This window comes from Amphiprion ocellaris, chromosome 17 (assembly GCF_022539595.1).
Source record: "Amphiprion ocellaris isolate individual 3 ecotype Okinawa chromosome 17, ASM2253959v1, whole genome shotgun sequence".
NCBI classification, from domain to species: Eukaryota; Metazoa; Chordata; class Actinopteri; family Pomacentridae; genus Amphiprion; species Amphiprion ocellaris.
In genome coordinates this window covers 12,067,467-12,085,653 of record NC_072782.1, presented here as the reverse complement: position 1 = coordinate 12,085,653, position 18,187 = coordinate 12,067,467, and the positions used below count along the sequence as shown (strand labels likewise).

At 40.9% G+C, this 18,187-nt stretch overlaps 1 protein-coding gene across 4 annotated transcripts; it reads left to right on the top strand.

The window, feature by feature from the left end:
• The first annotated feature begins 1,843 nt into the window (after nt 1-1,843).
• On the top strand, nt 1,844-16,634 carry znf532 (zinc finger protein 532). 4 transcript variants are annotated; one of them, XM_023291957.3, is made up of 11 exons: nt 1,844-2,074; nt 2,728-3,069; nt 4,340-4,400; nt 6,533-8,906; nt 10,125-10,306; nt 11,451-11,627; nt 12,310-12,472; nt 12,554-12,871; nt 13,265-13,377; nt 14,342-14,480; nt 14,577-16,634. In XM_023291957.3, exons 4-11 carry the CDS (start codon nt 6,564-6,566, stop codon nt 15,078-15,080), a joined length of 3,939 nt encoding a protein of 1,312 aa, XP_023147725.2. In that variant the 5' UTR covers nt 1,844-2,074; nt 2,728-3,069; nt 4,340-4,400; nt 6,533-6,563; the 3' UTR covers nt 15,081-16,634. The 4 variants fall into 4 exon arrangements, with proteins under 4 accessions (XP_023147725.2, XP_035813916.2, XP_023147726.2 ...); XM_035958023.2 differs by having other exon boundaries at nt 2,725-3,069; XM_023291958.3 differs by lacking the exon at nt 4,340-4,400.
• The last annotated feature ends 1,553 nt before the right edge of the window (nt 16,635-18,187 follow it).

Here is an 18,187-nt window from a genome sequence, read left to right as displayed (position 1 = left end):
AGATCGTTCTTTTCAAATGATACATTAAGTGGTCTGATGGTGGTGTCATGACGGTAATATTACTGGCTTTGTGAAAAGCAAAAGCGAGACATTTAAGAGAGGCCTTTCAGCTCAGGAAGCGTCAATTAAAATGGACGGTTTGCCATTATAAGGTCATTGCTGTTTGTCATAGATTTCACTGAATCACCTGGCAGCTCCACAATCACAGACCTCGATGACAGGAAAGAAACAAACTGATTTTATACTGCGACAGAGAGACAGAGAACATATAAAAATTAGCTAATCGAGATCTTCTAAAGAAGTCTTGCTGTATTCTTTAACCAGCGTAAATTCCATGTTTACAGTACAGGTTAACCCCTCAAAATCCAGCTTTCCCTTCATATTCTCCATGTAAGGTTGGAAATATGATCTTACATATCACAGATAGATTCTGTCTCAGCTTGTTCTCTACTGAAGCCATGAGTAAAATATTCCTACTAAGACTCCATGTTCTATTACTGAATAATTCCAGGTGTTTTGTACTTTGTGTTATTCACATTTCCCCAAAATCAATTTGACATTTTGGTGTTTTTCTTTTTCTTTTTTTTTGTTTTATTAACTGAAATTTAAAATAGAGTTTTGTAAACTTGATCAATGTTTTGCTAAACAGTGAGAATTCCTACTTACTAATTTACCAGTAAAACAGTGGCACACGAGGGGTTAAATTCATGGCTTCAGCTTGGGGATCTGCATCTTCCTGTTCAATCTGGTAAACTGTTATCTTTATTCTTTTTATTGATGACACCAAAAAAGGATGAATCCTCCATTATGTCACTTTTAGGTTTCTTAAAGAGTGGTTTTATGGTCCCTCTGGTGGGTGTGACGGTCACATCTTGGCAGTGCATGGCTCCTCGTAACTCCCAGTTAATCCAAAAATTAGCAACTCCCTTCCACTCCAGGTGTGGGTCATGGAATTTGGCCACACCTTTGATTATGCACAACTTCGAACCTTAATACAGTTTAAGCAGGTGAGTTCTATATAAAAATCACTTGTGTACAGTTGTCATGTCTGGAGAGAAAAGCTACAAAGACCAAAACTGTTTTTTGTACTGGCCTGTAAAAAGGTTCATTCTACTGTGAAGTTGGGCATTTTAACATAGGAGTCAATGAAAACTGACTCACTTTTGGAACCAGCCTCAAGTGGCCATTCAAAGAACTGCAGGTTTGGCACTATTGCGAAAGCCTCATTTATCAGCCCCATAGATTGCGGACTGATTTTTTACAACTTTTCTTACTTATTTTTTGCTTTTTCTTATAAAACAGTGCTGACATATACCTCTGATTAGCGATGAGGGGTTGCCTCACTTCACTTCATCAGTGAGGAAGGTCGACAACAGCTGGTTTAAATGGACCTGTACGTCTCATGCCAATTTTAAATCTGTTGCCTTTTCTTACACATGTTAATATGAGTAGCCCATGCTATTTTTTAGAGCTCCACAAGGCTAAATGTATTTTTAAGATCTGAACCAAAAATGCTATTATATTAATCCACATATTGTACTTTGATAGTCTATAATCAAATGACCTAAATATAAAAAAATGCAATGTTTATTACGACAGGATGATTGATTTATCTTCCCCTTAAAGTGCTGAGGATAAGCTTTCAAGGAATATAATCTCAGGCAGGTAATTGTGGAATGAGAAAGAGGATATGGCTAGCTTCAGCAGCTCCTCTTCTTCCCAGCATGAATGGAGGCTACGTGACGTCATGTGACTTTGCCTCTGATAGGGGTGGGGAGCAACCTCAGCCTCTTTTCCTGCACTGAATCTGTCACAGTGTAGAGAGGCAGGAGGCACCATGAGGGCCTTTTTTCATGTATATGCTCAATTCCAGCTGCCCTTGCAGTGTATAAAATGCATTTGTGTTGTCTGATGAATAAATCTGGCATGGTCCTTTGCATAATGAAGAAGAACTAGTTTATCCTGCAGCATTTGTAGCTGCCTTTGCTAGGTCTGCCAAATGTATTAAGGACTGGAGGCAGGCCAAAGAGATTCAGTCTTATTCTACTGAAAGCCTCTCTCTGCAGTTTTCCAGGTAGGTTCTGAAATATTTTTCCCTTTTTTTGCAGCACATATATTGCAATGTGATGTCACAGCTTGTATTTATTGATCAGATTGTTGTTGATGTGTTAACTCTGTGTCCATACAATGATGTGTAGAACGATCAAATCCGGACAGTACAACTCATGTTTGTGTCATAGTGTTTTTACTATTTTGCATTGCAATTCTTTTATAAGTACACTGTTAGAAGTAAGCATGTGATTTCTTGCATTTCTTGTGCCCTAAATAATCCTGCTGCAGGGTTAAAATCAAAGTACATGACACCTCCATTGTAAACAACAGAAAAGCTGGCACAAGAATGGTGACCTTGCTCAGAGTATGCAGAGGGGTGTTTGGGCCTAGAGGCCTGTGCTATTTATATGCTATGTCAGTAATATACTGTATTATGCGACTTATCACTGAATAAAAATGTGCAGGATCTAAATTTGTTTATCTGCACACTAACATCAATCATTCAGCGATATTGTTCTGTGGCAAAGGCCTAAAATATGATCACGGGGTGCAGATCCAAGCCCTTATTATACACTTCTCCTGCTCATTTCCTTTTCCTCCATTTCCTCTCTATCTCCCCCACCTCCCTCTGTCTCCATCTCCCTCCCTCTCTCTCGTCTTTCTCTGCACCAGCAGCTGCTGCTCCAGAGCCAGAGAGGAGAGTCCCCTCACCCCCCTCCGCAGACAGAGACAAAAGGCCTGATTCGCCTGCTGAACACTGCCCCCTTTCTCCGTCCATCCCTTCATGCACGGCCGTGGTGGCGGCGGCTTCAGGAGAGAGCGAGGCCCGGACTGGGACTAAAACCTGGGACTGACCCAGTGAAGGAGAGTGGGGGGAGGAGGAGGGAAGGAGTGGGGAAGGGGGAGGTAGGAGGTTGAAGGATGGAAGGGCCGAGTAAAGGCAGGTGCTGAGGCCTCGACAGGAAGACTTTTGCCCCTGAATATCTCTCAGAGTGGAGAAAAAAAATCTGACAAAGGGTATGCCACATTTACCTCTATATATGCATGAAAGCGCATGCTTATACATATCTCTGTGGATGTGGGGCAGGGGTGGCATGTGGGTGATGGAGATCTTGGGTAGGAGATGCATGCATGGCCCGGATATACTCATGTAAGATTGTTTCGTTCACATTCCTTTATGTCACAGTGATGGGTGTTAATGCTGCTATACATGACATGAGAGATTGCAGAGAGACTGCTGTCATGTTTGGGTGGAAACATACCGTCTATGAGGTTCAAAACAGGCCAAGATACCACATTGAGGTTCTCCTACCATCATGATTACCTAAACTTCTTCCTTTCGGTGCATTAGTTGCTTGAATCATCAGGGATTATGCCTTTTTTTTCTCAAATCATACCTCACATAACATAATGTTTTCTCTACATGGTACCATTTTTGTCATTTTTACATTTCTGTTTTTGTATTCATGTCAAGGTGCTTGTGCTCAACCAAACATCACATCCTTGTGCACTTTTGTATGCATTTTCGTGGCCTATTTTCAAGCTACCACCCGAGTGCATCTTCTCTAACCCTGTCTCCACCTGTTCATAAAATATCTCCTGCTTTACACAACCCATTTGACAACATGCACCTAATTTAGTGAAAAAATGTTGCAGTGCTTCCTGGTAGGTGCTGCTGCTGCCTGTGTGTTTCTGAGGCCGTATTGCAGCACAGAGCTTTATGTTTGGTGACCGGAACCAGTTGAAACCGGTTTGAAGCAGACGGAGGGCTGACAGGAACAATGCCGCTTCTGTGCTCCACGGGGATAGAGATAGTCCAGGCTGCTCCATGGCAGCCCTGCACAGCTCAGTCACTGGCTACCATGGCACAGGCGCAGACCCTGCTGCTGCTGCTGCTGGCTGGATGTCGGAGGGCTACGCAGCACGGCTCACCGCGAGGGGAGCAGGGAGATATGGGAAGGGACGAGGGCAGGGGGACGTGGCTGGCTGGGAGTCTGTGAATCTGCAGCCTGACACACACACACACACACACACACACACACACACACACACTTACAGGAGCATGATCTATCTGTCTGTTTATATGTCTGTGTGCTGCTAGTGGTGCAGAGAATGACTAAGGACGATCCCTACCAGGACCACCACCACCACTCACCACATCCCTGGATGTAACCTGACCCTGTATTCTGGGCCTTCGCCTGGTTGGGAAGACTTTTTTTTTTTTCCCAGGCAGGGTGGGGTGGATGGCTTTTGTGGGTTAGTAGTGTTGTGACTCTGTTTGTTGCAGGATGGAAGGCAGGAAGGAAAGAAGGTTTGGCTAGTGGCTGGAGAGGGACGGAGGCAAGAGGGTGAGGAGTTGCTGATTCACTTGCATGCTTCCACCATTATTTTTACACACACTTAGATTGTAGTCTGCTACACAGAGCGTCAATTTCAGATGGCAGCAGTGCATGTATATTAAACTGTTGTTGTGGAGATGGGCCCTGTGTTGTGTGTTTTTCATACTTGCCTGCATTTAACCTTCATTTACTGTCTACGTCAGGCTGCTCTGGCTGTCATGGCTGATAGCTGTTCTTTCCACCAGGCCTTTCTCTCTCTCTCTCTCTCTGCTGCAGCTTCACACAGCTCAGCAGCCATTTTTTTCTCCCCTCACTGCATTTGTTGCCTGCCCCCTCTCTCTCCATAACATTTCCTCTTCTCTCTAGCATTTTATTTAAGTCGGCCTCACGCTTATAGCTATCCAATCATCTGGATTAAACTGAGATGTTTTGCTTTTCAAAACCAAAGCTGAGGGATATAGGAGTGGGTCTGTGCGTGCAGATGTGGTTGCCTTGCATTTGGATCAGAGAGCAGCACTGGTTTAGCTGCACGTACAAGCAGAGCAGCTCCTTGACTGTGCCCTTTGTCCTAAGCACCCAGAATTCACCAACAAGAACCTGCTAACGTATTGTTTAAATGTTATATTCATTCCCCAGATCTATCTGAGGAGTGCCTCTGTACTGAAGGGGAAAAGTGCAGTCATGATCTATATATTAAATGTATTACTTAGACTGGATCCATCATTTTCCTGATTATGGATCAGGAAACATGCTTTGAGAAAGAGAAACTCTCTGCAGGCAGGGTATAATGTCATAATCTTGCCATGTTCCATCAGCAGCTTTTCAAGAAACTCTGAAGTGGATTTGAATAGCACTGGGGTATATTGTTGCATATTGTATTGTGTGCATGTAGTGATGTAAGGTGTCAGATGTAAGGACAAATGTGCCATAGAGAATTTATTGTATGCATATAATGTGTCAGCTGGACTCATTTTTGTCAGGGGAGCTTTGCATCAGAGTGATTTGCACTTTAATTTAAAGACGGAGACGGAAAGAGCACTGAAGGCAATATCAAGCACCAGAGAGCAGTGACTGTCATGGTTACATGATAGTTTATAGGCTGTACTCTATGTAGACACTGGCACACCATGTGGAGACAAATGGAACTGCAAAACTAAAGCTGGAATCAGTGTTTGTTTGCTCAGACCAAATCCACCACATATACTGTAAATGACAAAATACCAACAGATTACTTTCTTCAGAATCCACCCCTACAGCATTAAGCATTTTAACTGTTTTTAAAGACTCCCTTCATGCCATTTGTGTCTGATTCTCTCCATGTTATGAAATGTCTTGAGCAACTGCTTCTCTTGCAGTCAACAGTCCGCAGTCAAGCAAACATAGAGGGCACTATTAATAATTTATGCTGACTGGAGAGTACATGCAGCCTCTGACAACAAATCCTCACACAAATTCATTTAAAATTTTCGGCTTTGAATAACTGCTATTTGTTATTACCATATTTTTGCTGGATTATTTACACTGTCATCATCCAAAATGTAAGATTTTCTCCATGATGACTGATTTTTCCTTTTTTTTTTTTTGAATTGTTGGCTTCATGTCCCAGCATCACACGCCAACTTGTTAAAAACTCAAAGGATGAAATTGTAATAAAAACAGAATCAGATCAAATCTTTATCAAACACCTTTCAATAAAGACATGATTGAAATGTATGCTTCCAACTTGGGAGAGCATTACACAGAACTGCCCTTAAAAACCAAGGAACCACAATTACTATGGGAATGATTATAAACCCAAGGAAAGATGGCGATTAGCATAAATGCTTTAGTTAATTGCATATTCATCCATCAATCTATCAGTCCATCCATCCATCCATCTATCCAGCCAGCCAGCCAGCAACCTAACTGGTCAACTTTTCAAAATTTTACCATGAATGAATACAAGAATATGAAACTTTCTATTATAGAATCTTTGAACAATGTAATCTGTGGATATTATTTACTTTCATCTTGCACAGCCATAAGAAGACATTTCAGTGAAACTATTACTAAGAGTGTGAAATTGTTCATTATAAAGATGAAAATGATGATACCAAGAACAACATAGTTACTTATTTTTCCAATTCATCTGTGCTCCCCAGGTAATTTCCTCATCAGAACCGGAAAAGGAACATGGGAGATATGAAGACGCCAGACTTTGATGACCTGCTGGCGGCCTTCGACATCCCTGACATGGTGGATCCTAAAGCCGCTATTGAATCTGGACATCAAGACGACCATGAAGGACAACTCAAGCAACCAAGTGGTGCCATGACAACCACTGACGATGATGCCCATAACCCTTCAGTGCCACATGATGTTGGTGTTAGTGTAATTGTAAAGAACATCCGAAACACGGACACCAGTGAGCATGGTGGAACTGTTTCAGAGAAAGATGGGCATTTCCACTCCCATCCTCAACCCCGTTCTGTCGGCAATGGACTTCACAATGGCTTGCTACCCACAATGCCACCTGATACTCATTATACTAAAAATGGATGGAAACCTCCCAGAGAAGAAGGACAGAAAATCAACAACCAGTCATCTACCTTCAATCAGTTTAGCCCAATCTCTAGTGCTGAAGAGTTTGATGATGATGATAAGATTGAGGTTGATGATCCCATGGACAAGCAGGGAAGTCAGACTTACTTTCAGCCCACTGCAAAGAGAGAGGACCACAATCCAAAATCTCCTGTAGTGGACAGTGTTTATAAGCCTAGGACAAATGGAGATCAAAAAGCTGATCAAAACAACAACAACAACAACAATGGTACTGTTGCAAGTTCTAAGTCTAACAATCCCTCACGATCAAGTTTATCTGAAGAGGAACTCAATGAAGTTGTCCACAAGTCTCAAAATCAAGAGTGCAGGGAACCTGGGGAGTCATCAGGACCTGCAAATGTGTCCAGTATCCCCCAGGTTAAAGCCAAATCCTCTATAAAACTTTCATCTTGTATAGCAGCCATAGCAGCACTCAGTGCCAAAAAGGCTAATACTGCAGACTTGGGAACTTTGGATTCTCAAACACAGAAAGAATCCACCCAGGCCACTGAAATTCCCAGAGCTCCAGAAAACCCACAGGAGCTAGAGTCATCTCTAGAGGTTGCAAAGAAGCTGCTAACAAGACAGCCAGACAGCCCATCTAGCGTCACAAGTGAGGGCAGCTGCAAAGGTTCCCCTTCCTCAAACACAGAAACAACCCCGGTCATCCCAAAGGTCAGGATCAAAACAATCAAAACCTCATCCGGACAAATCAAGCATACTGTCACCCGAGTCCTTCCAGAGTTTGATCCTGAGGGTCTGAAAAAAGGAGAAAATTGCTCATCTGTCATGGCAACCACTAATGCAATTTTCTCATGCCCCACAAGGCCCTCTTTGCCAGCCACAGTATTAGCCACTGCTGGAGGCCCCTCTATTGAAATAACCAAGCAAATGACTATTAAACCTGTAGCAACAGCTTTCCTGCCAGTGTCAGCAGTCAAGACAGCTGGTTCACAAGTTATCAACCTTAAATTGGCCAACAACACTACAGTCAAAGCAACAGTCATTCCTGCTGCATCAGTGCAAAGTGCCAGCAGTGCAATCCTGAAAGCTGCTAATGCCATCCAGCAACAGACTGTCATGGTACCTGCCTCCAGTCTGGCTAATGCCAAACTTGTGCCAAAGGCAGTCCATCTCAGTAACCTCAATCTTCTCCCTCAAGCAGTGTCCTCTGCTGCATGTGATCTCCAGCAGGCTCTGTCTGCCTCCAAACAGGCCCAGCATCAACAATCACAAGTCAAACAGACAATTCTCGCTGGCCAGGCCTCAAAGAAGGTCTCCAGGGTTCAAGTGTTCACTAGCTCTCAAAGCTCTGTAGTGGATGCTTTCAATAAAGTCCTGAGTAGCATGAATCCTGTCCCTGTGTACATCCCAAACCTCTCTCCACCAACTTCTGCCTGTATCTCTTTACCCTCACGTGGCTACAAGTGTCTGGAGTGTGGAGACTCATTCGCTCTTGAGAAGAGCCTGACGCAGCACTACGAACGTCGCAGTGTCCGAATCGAGGTCACCTGCAACCACTGTGCCAAAAGTCTGGTGTTCTACAACAAATGCAGCCTTTTATCTCATGCTAGAGGCCACAAGGACAAAGGGGTAGTCATGCAGTGCTCACACTTAATCCTAAAACCCATCCCCGCAGATCAGATGATCAGTACATCGACTTCATCAGGACCATCCATCATCACCAGCACCACTTCCACCTCTCAAGCACAGACATCCACAGGTCAAACCCAAGGGAAAGTTTCTGGTGGTGGAACGCAAGCCACAGTAATTTCAGCTCCATGCAGTGCTCCTCTTGTGGCAGCCATGCCCTTGGAGGAGGATGCATCGAAGCTCTGCAGACACAGCCTGAAATGTTTGGAGTGTAACGAAATGTTCCAGGATGACAGCTCGCTAGCCATGCACTATCAGCAAGCACCGGAGTCCAGTGGTCAGGTGTGTGTGTGTTTGTAATATGTGAACTGCTACATAATATGGAAAAAGCTACAGAGATATCTGTAACTCAGTTTTGTCCTGTCAAAATAAGTTGAAGATATTTCAAACATGGCTGTGTCTCGTCAGAATAGCTGTGCATGATGTTGCTCGTGCAAGGCTGCCATTGGATATTGGCACAGAAAAATTTAAACAATGTTAGCAGAAGTAATCAGGTCATGGTGGGGAGTAAGATCATTAGAAAATGCTGTGAAATAGGAATAGCTTATCAGCAAGGAGTTTATGGAGAACAAGCTCCATTCATTCAAGATTTTTGGTCAAAAGTAACTAAATAGCTGTTCTGTTTTGGTGACAAATCAGCTTGTCAAATGCAGTTATGGTTGCAGTGCTATAGAATGTTTTAAAACTTGCCTCTGCTGTCAAAACTCTAAATCAAGATATAATAGCTAAAACTTGAGATATCGAAAAGGGGCAATGTAGATACCTTGAATTTAAGGAGAATTAAGGATGTCTTGAACTTAGTCAAAACTGGTTAGAGTAAAACTGGTTAGAGTAAAACTGTAAATACCTAAAACTGAAATTATTACTCATCATAATTTAGTGACAGATATCCACAATGTGAACTGAATCTGCAAATGAATTGTAGATATCTGTAGTGAGAAACCCCATACACCTGAATAGTAAAAATGACATCATTTGTCCTTTGAAGAATGACAGTGTGGATATCTGCAATATTCTTTTTGACCAGGAAGAATGTGATCACAGTTATCTGCAATACATATCAAGTCTAGCTACTGAGTTCTATACAAGCTTTTCTACATAAAAAAAGATGGAGAGGGAAGTCACCTGCATCTCTCAAAGTGTTTCTCGGCAAGATTTAATTACTGAGCTTAAAATTCTGCCCCCCAAGTAGTGAGTGGAAGCTAAAGATTATGGTGTCATGTATCCTTGCTTCATAATCTGCTGGTAAAATCAGTGAACTTTTTATAAAAGGTACATTTTCAATACATTTTGGTTTAATTCACCGTTCATCTCTGACTGGTTTCTTCTCCATGGCACACTGGTGTTCAGATCTATCTACCAAGCTAAACTGATGAACAAAATATGACTTGTCAGAGATGAAATTAAGTTGAGATGTCTTTATCTGACCTGATTTATTAATCATATGATGAATGTCAGACAATGGCACTATCATTTATGTTTTCTCTTTTTGTCCTATAGAAAACATGCACTATTTGTCAAATGCTTCTCCCAAATCAGTGCAGCTTTCTGTCGCACCAGCGAATCCACCAGCACAAGTCTCCTTATATCTGTCCTGAGTGTGGTGCCAGTTGTCGTTCTGTCCACTTTCAGTCACATGTCACCAGGAACTGCCTGCATTACACCCGAAGGGTCGGCTACCGGTCAGTTTACCACAACTTCTATTGTGCTGCAGTGCTGAGAGATACAATACTTTGCAAAACTTGAAAGCAGCTTCACTCAGTTGTAATTTCCAAACTGTGACATCTGTTGAGAGTTTGATTTTTTTTTTTTTTCAAAGCAGAAATTTTCTGAAAATATATCACAATATTGAGCCTTGGTCTTCAGTACATAACCATGCTCTGTCGTTCTTGCTTTTCTACCAAAGTGCCACATGTCATTTTAAATTACAGTTATTATTACATTATGTGATATTATTCACAATGAAACTTATTGGACAAAATTGGACAGATGCCATTTTCATGTGGCGTCACCCCAAGAAACAAGCCATTAAAAATGAAAATTTGCAATTATGGTCCAATTAGGCGCCGGGTCTATCAAACTGTTATGAAATGAACAGTTGAAATCTGCAGTGTCCTACAATATGCTATGACACTCACGTCATAACTGCACAAATGTGACATAAAGAAAGAAAGAAAGATCGTTTTAACCCTGAAACAAGACATTGCCAATCCAAAATGTTTCATGTACGTGTATGTCAAAAGGCCTATGTTTTTCTTAAAGGAATCTTTTGACATTTTGGAAAATATAATTATTCAGTTTCTTACAAAGTGGGAAATGAGAAGACTGACATCGCTTTCGTATTTGTGCACTGAATAGGAAATGAGAATTAGCAAGTTGTAAGCCTAGCTTAGTATGACAAAGATCCATCTACACAACATCAAGATCAAACATTTTAAGTTTTAAAGGTGGTTGTAGGGAGATTTGGTTTCCTTCTAATAGAGCCAGACTACCTGTTTCCTCCTGTTTCCAGTCCTCATGATTAGCAACGTTAGCCATGTTCTGGCTATAGATTGATATTCAACATACAGACATGAGTGGTATTGATTTTCTTATCAAACTCATAACAAGGGAGTCACTATGCGTATTTGTGTACACCTTTAAGAGAAATCTTTCTCAGATTTAAGCATGCTAAAATATGATGGCACTAATCAAGAAAATGAAAACAGACTATCTTAAATGAGACCCAACAGCTAAACTGACTCTTCTCAGTTTAAATATCTTTTGAATCTGACCTTTGCCATCTCTCACTTTTTCTCTGTCTTTCTTCATTCTTTGTCCCTGCAGCTGTATCCACTGTAGTGTGATCTTTGCTGATGTCGCAACTCTAAAGTCCCACATCCAGAATACTCACTGTGAGGTCTTCTATAAATGTCCTCTGTGCCCGATGGCCTTCAAGTCTGCACCTGGAACACATTCACATGCACACACACAGCATCCAGGAGTGAAGGCAGCAGAGCCCAAGTAGGTCTACGTGTTTTATCTACTGTAATTATAATTCAAAATAAATCTGTGGTACATTTAATGTCCTACAGGAAATAAATCTACTCAAATGTATTCCAACTGTCATTCAGAGCTGTAGATTTTTTCTCGAGGCACATGGGCCTACACATCAACACACATCGACATGCTCTTTCTTCCACACATCCACACACCAGTGTAACCTAATACCCATGTCCAATTCCTTTTTCTGTAGAAAATCATCCTTGCTGTTTCATCAGTAACAGGATTTGTGGGTTTTAGATGTGGTGGCTTAACTTGGGTTTGTTTTTCCACATGGCAGCCTTTCAGTGATTCGCACACCGTCCATCATCCGCAGTGCTGATGATGCGGCTGCTCAAGTGCAGCTGTCCTTGCACCGATGTGTCGGGGTGTTTTGGCTCCTATGGGGCCTCAAGATGTAACTTGAATATGTTAAATAATATTCCCTGAACTGATCCATTACAATATGTTTGTTCATATCTTTATCTAAAACCAACATAAGTGCAAGAACACAACTGTAATGGAATTTTTATAAGTTTGTTTGCTCAGTAACGGCTGTAATTCTCTAAATGCATTCTTCAGTTTTTCTTTTTATTTCCTTTGCGTCATTTACACTTGACAATGAACTGATTGTTTTTTGTCCTTGCTTTGTTTTGTCTTTCAGGGTGATCTATAAATGTTCCATGTGTGATACCGTGTTCACTCTCCAGTCGCTGCTCTACACACACTTCGACCAGCACGTTGTCAATCATAAAGTTTCAGTCTTCAAATGCCCCGACTGCTCCATGCACTATGCACAGAAACAGCTCATGCTGGATCACATTAAGGTAGGTATAAAAATGATTCATATGAGTAACTCGATGTTTTTGTCTGAAAGTGGTTACAGGGTCTATTTTGCTGCTTTCCAGGCCATCCATGGAACCCTGAAGACCATCGAGGGTCCACCAAACCTGGGTATCAACCTCCCTCTTAGTACGAAGCCCACCAATTCCAACAGCACCAACAGCAACAGCACCCATAATAATAACAGCAAAGATGGAGGGAATGTCAACAGTCAAGATAAGGTAGAAAAGAAGGCTTCACCTTCACCGCTGAAAAAAACCAACAGTAACTGCTCAGCAGACTTGAAGAGTCCTCCCAGCTCAGGTTATACATGTGGAGACTGCAGCAGCCTCTTCAACTCCAGGGAGCTCTTTGTGGCGCACATGAGGCGAGAACATGGCAAGGTGAAGGTTTGAAATCACTCTCATTGGAAATTTTTAATGTGCCACATGGTATTTTTTTAAACTGAGCTCAGCAATGCAAAAGAAAACACAATTTAGAAGGACAAAGCTGGAGGTATGGTTCTGAAGATTCATAGATATGTCTCGCGTCATCTACGCAGAGAAGTAGCTCAAGAGCACTCCTTCCAAATGTCAACTATGCAGTATGTAAACCAGCGTGACAGGAGGTTTAATCGTCCTGTTAAAAGCAAGTTTGGATGAAAACCAACACAAACATACAAGTATAGAAGAAAAACACGAGCCTCCCTCGTGCTTAAGGAAGCATAGTTGCTGCTTTGGAAAAGAGATGACGTTGTTTTTTAGGTATCTGAAACATCCTCCTTTTCATTATTCCAGATCATGAAGAAGCACCCGTGTCGACAGTGTGACAAGTCTTTCAGCTCCTCTCACAGTCTTTGCCGACACAACCGTCTCAAACACAAGGGACTCCGGAAGGTCTACACCTGCCCGTGAGTATGAGCACTGATTATTTTAGGCTCAGCATCGTAACCACTCAAAACCATGAATTACATATAACTGTCTGCACTTAATGAGCACTCTGTAAATTATCACACATCGAGTCACAAGTAAATTTTGCTGCAATCCTTGTCAAAGTAGTATCCTACTGTAGTGATACACAGCTCCCAGTGCTCCTGAAAGACATATAACACTCCCTGGAAGTCCCATAGTGTAAACATGTCAGGGACCATCTGGATTGAGTGCTGAATTTCCTTAACTGTGCCAAGATCCTTCCGCTTGAATTGCCTTTTGGGAGAGATGAAGAAGTAACAGAGTGCCAAATCTGGTGACTAGGCTAGATGGGGAGTAATAATTGTGTTGTTGCAGCCAAAAAAAGATCCCACATGCAATTACTGTGGTGTGACAGAGCTCACAACCTATTAGAGAACTCACATGTCATTGTGCTGCAGTTCAGGTTATTTTCGCCGAATGTTCTCCCTCAGACACCTCAGGATGTTACACTAGAACTCTGCCTTGAAGGTTCAAACCTTTAGGACCAATTCTTGCAAATTCCTGGGTTGTGCACCAGAAGAAAACAATGGACATGATTCTGGTGTTTGCTGGAGAAACTGTTGTTTGTTGTCCACAAACCCACCTCCTCAACATGAAGACTGGTTTCTCCTGGCTGCAGACTGACACAGAATGTGATGTTTGCTGTCTATTCTAAAGCACAAATGTGTACTTCTCAAAGGTCATAAAAACATGCATAATACAGGTCCCACTGTTGATTGCGGTTCCCTGACGTGTGACATTGCTGCTCATGCATGTTGCATGTCCTACACACACCACGAACAGTCCCACTACTTTTTGATGGCAAAAAAAAGAAAACGTGTGTAAATTGTATGTATGCACAGAAAACAGAAAACAACATCTGCTTGTAAGGGGTTCTGATAGTTATTTTTTGTACTTTGACAGGCACTGTCCAGCTCTCAGTCAGCCCTTCACTAAAAGAGTGCTGCTGGATCAGCACATTCAGCTGATGCACGGAGTTAAAGATGCAGGAAGAAAGACTGGGAAGCCGGATAAGAAGGAGGCTTTAGCTGATAAGGAGAAGGTACGATGGCACACTTTTGAAAAGAAAATGCTCCTTCTGTATCTTTGTGAAATCTGTTTTTCCTGTCCATCTTACGCTTACTTAATCTCCTCTCAGAGCCTCAACCCCAAAAGGAAGACAGAGGACGGTGAGGGGTCCCCAGGCTTGAACTCCAGGAGCTCCGACTCACAGCCACTGAAGAGACTCAAGGTGAACATCCTCAAAGTCCACAAATGTGCCGTCTGCGGTTTCACCACTGAAGATATCGCTGCTTTCCACGAGCACATACCTCAGCACAAGTCGGACGGCTCTTCCTACCAGTGTCAGGAGTGCGGCCTGTGCTACACCTCCCACCGCTCGCTGGCTCGACACCTCTTCATCGTCCATCGGCTGAAGGAGCCGCACGGTCTGGGCCGATACAACGGACGGGGCAAAGGAGACGAAGAGAGTCAAAGAGAAAACCAGTTGGACGTTACAGATGAGAACGATGACGGGACGCCAAACACCAAATGCAAAGTCTGTGGGAAGATGTTTGAAACGGAGGGCAACCTGAACACTCACATGAGGACACATGGGATGGCGTTCATTAGGTCAAAGAGACTGAGTGCAGTGGAAAAGTGAGACTTTATAACCATTCCATCTTAAACAACCTTGTTTTAAACGTATACAGGTTGTTAAACCTGCAGTACCTCCGTTGGCTGTGGTTAAGCTGTAGATACATGATGTATATGTGGTGTACTACAATATGTATACAATATACACACAAAACTGTAATATACAGCAAAGTCATTTTAAGTGTCTTTTAGTAAATTGAAGATAGTTTTTTGTACACATAGAGATGTTTCTATAGGCCTTGAATAGATCTTTTTTTTTTTTTTTTAGAAGAGCCTTTTATTTTAACAGTGTCCATTATTGTCTTGTCACTAGGACCAGATAATATATGGACATATCATTGTAATGGGATTAATCCTCATGCACTCAGCAGTGTTCTGAACTTTCAATGCTGCTAATGTCCAATGAATGTCTGGTAGAAAACTATATAAAACTGTGGAAGCTTCAAGTTTACTTTAACCTATGTTTTGAAAATTGTAATATTTCTTTCTGAAGCTCAGCTTCTCCAATAAGACCTTGGTTCTGGTCCTGAAAACAACTGATCCCATAAAAAAATCTCTGCAGTAACTTTGAGCTGAAGTAAAATGAAATTTCTGATGATTTGAGGACAATCAGTTGAAGATTTATCACATTATTGTCATTAACATATCAAAGCAGAAACAAAAATTCTGAAACATGGAAGAATTTAAAGTGAGTTGAAAGCTCTTAGGTTTATAAAAGAATATGTCACACATTATTATATCTTCTAAAAACAAACATGAGCCAAACTGGCTTTTTACAAAAGTATTTTGTAAAGGATTGTGATTCTTTTTCTATGTTGATGTTTCATTCCTGTCTTAATATATTATAAACGGCAGCTCTTTGAGATTAAAATTGACTCAAAAATGTTTATTTTCCTGAATATTTAAAAATATTGAGTACAAAGCACTTGCCTTTTGTTGAACAGCAGTCTTCTTTACAGCATATTAGTGTAACTCTGTTTTTATAGCACAGTAACTATAAAAATGTAACGTCCCTATATTTCATAACAATGTCAACATTATCATTTTCTGCCTTTTATTTTTTTTACATTTCTTCAGTTTGTTGTTCTTTGATTTAATGTGTAATAATAATAATAATAATAATAATAATAATAATAATAATAATAATAATAATAATAATAATAATAATAATGAATGTTCACTGACAGGATTAACACTGGGAAAACTTAGAAACTAAACAAAAACTTCTATGAATGTAAACTCAGCTGTTCAGTTAAATGAACACCACTCTCAAGCATTTCCAAACATCATCACTCAGTTTTGGACAGTTGTTTTTTCTACGATGAGACTCTAAATGTCTTGCGCTGTAAAACTGCATGTGAGGAGCAGTCTGTGAATTGTTTGTTGATTAGAATGTGTCTTGCTGCTGCTGCTGCTGTTGCTGCTGCCATTTTTAGATATTTCTGACGCTTGTGTACAAAGTTGTTCTTTATGTCAATAAACGATGAAACCTGCCAGAGGTGAGACCTGATGTCCACTGCGCACGAGACATCAGCTCTCCTCTATGGAAATATATCAGAAATCCTCTCCTGGTCATTCACACTTACATTTGTATGTTGTCATAGATTATTAACACTATAAGACTGAAGTCTACATGCTTTTATTTTGATAAAAACGGGGTGAAATGTAATTCTTTTGAATAATAAGTGTTGGTTTTATATGAGCAAATGTACTTGTATCTAGCTCTCACTAGTAATATCCACTTTTGGCAACAAAAACAGTGGAATACATTTATTTTTTCAAGAATCATCTTTCTCTCATTTTACATCAGTAGTGGCCACTATTTTCATTTTAATATTAGATCAAAAGAGTAACCAACAGTAATGAATTGACAGAAAATACTCACTCTTCTCTGCTTCATTTTCAGCTCACTGTTTTGGTTGTTTTCAGTCTGCTTTAACTACTATTTTCATTCACTCTCCCTTTTCTCCTTCAATACACCGGTGGGTTTACACACATGTTCAGATTCAGTGTGACTCACACTTTCCACAAATATCATTATCTTTGATATCCATTGTTAATAAACAGGATTTATAAATCCATAAATCTGCCCAGAAAGCTAACTTGACATCATGGCTTCTCACGTGGCGGGTTGTCTACATGACACAGCAAATCTGAAAGCAGTGTTCTGATACTGTAACACGTGATGTGACTTGCTGTGTTAGTCACATTCCTTTTCTTTATAACAAAATCAGAATCAGAAAGGTCTTTAATGCCAAGTGAGTTCGCACAGACAAGGAATTTGACATGGTGTATAGAGTTGAAATACTTAGCAACAACAACAGTGAAAGAATAAATATACAAATCTAAGAAATTCTAAAGAAAAAAGCTATAAGTATAAGAAGTACAGAGTAGAAGCAGGTGTAAGTACAAAGTACTGTAAAAATTAAAAGACATAAATTTGCTTGACTAACACATTAAAATACAACTTAAATTACAAAAAAGCTCAGAAACTCGAGGGTCGGAGACAAACATGGACTTTGTGAAGTCTTTTTTAAGCCTCAGAACGACCCAGTGACTGTCACACTATACACTGCAAACACAAGTTACTAATGTCTAATTTGGAGTTCTTTTAATAAATTGGGGGATTTGGACAGAGGTAAAGGTAGAGTGACATTTATCGGGTCACCTAAAACACGGATGATAAGCGAAATTGATCAGAATGCTGTTTGCTGTATGAAGTTTGCCACATAAACCTTATTAGTACTCCCATGTTTATTGCAATCGTTGCCTAACTTAACCACATGTGGAACCTAAGACACAGTCTGGCTGTGTATCGACCTCAGAACTCCGCTTTCACTGCACCAGGGGGCAAAGAAAAAGGACATATTCAAAGGTACTGATATATTGCTGGAATGTAAACTTTTACAGTAAAACTCTGTTAACACTGTGAAGTAAAATGACTCAGATCTGATCTTTGTTATGAGTGTGATTCATAGTGGTGCTCAAGGGGTGATCATCTCAAAATCAAAGTTGATTAGATCATAGTTTCATCCCAGTAAATCAAGTAAATCATGGGAAGCAGATTTTTAGAACAAGCTCTCCCTCTAGTGGACAGATTCTTTGTGGTGATTT

Coding starts and splice junctions, on each gene's coding strand:
- znf532 (XM_023291958.3), top strand. CDS start 6,564: ATGGGAGATATGAAGACGCCAGACTTTGATGACCTGCTGGCGGCCTTC. Junction 12,473..12,553: donor TCATGCTGGATCACATTAAG/GTAGGTATAAAA, acceptor GCTGCTTTCCAG/GCCATCCATGGAACCCTGAA. Junction 13,378..14,341: donor CGGAAGGTCTACACCTGCCC/GTGAGTATGAGC, acceptor GTACTTTGACAG/GCACTGTCCAGCTCTCAGTC.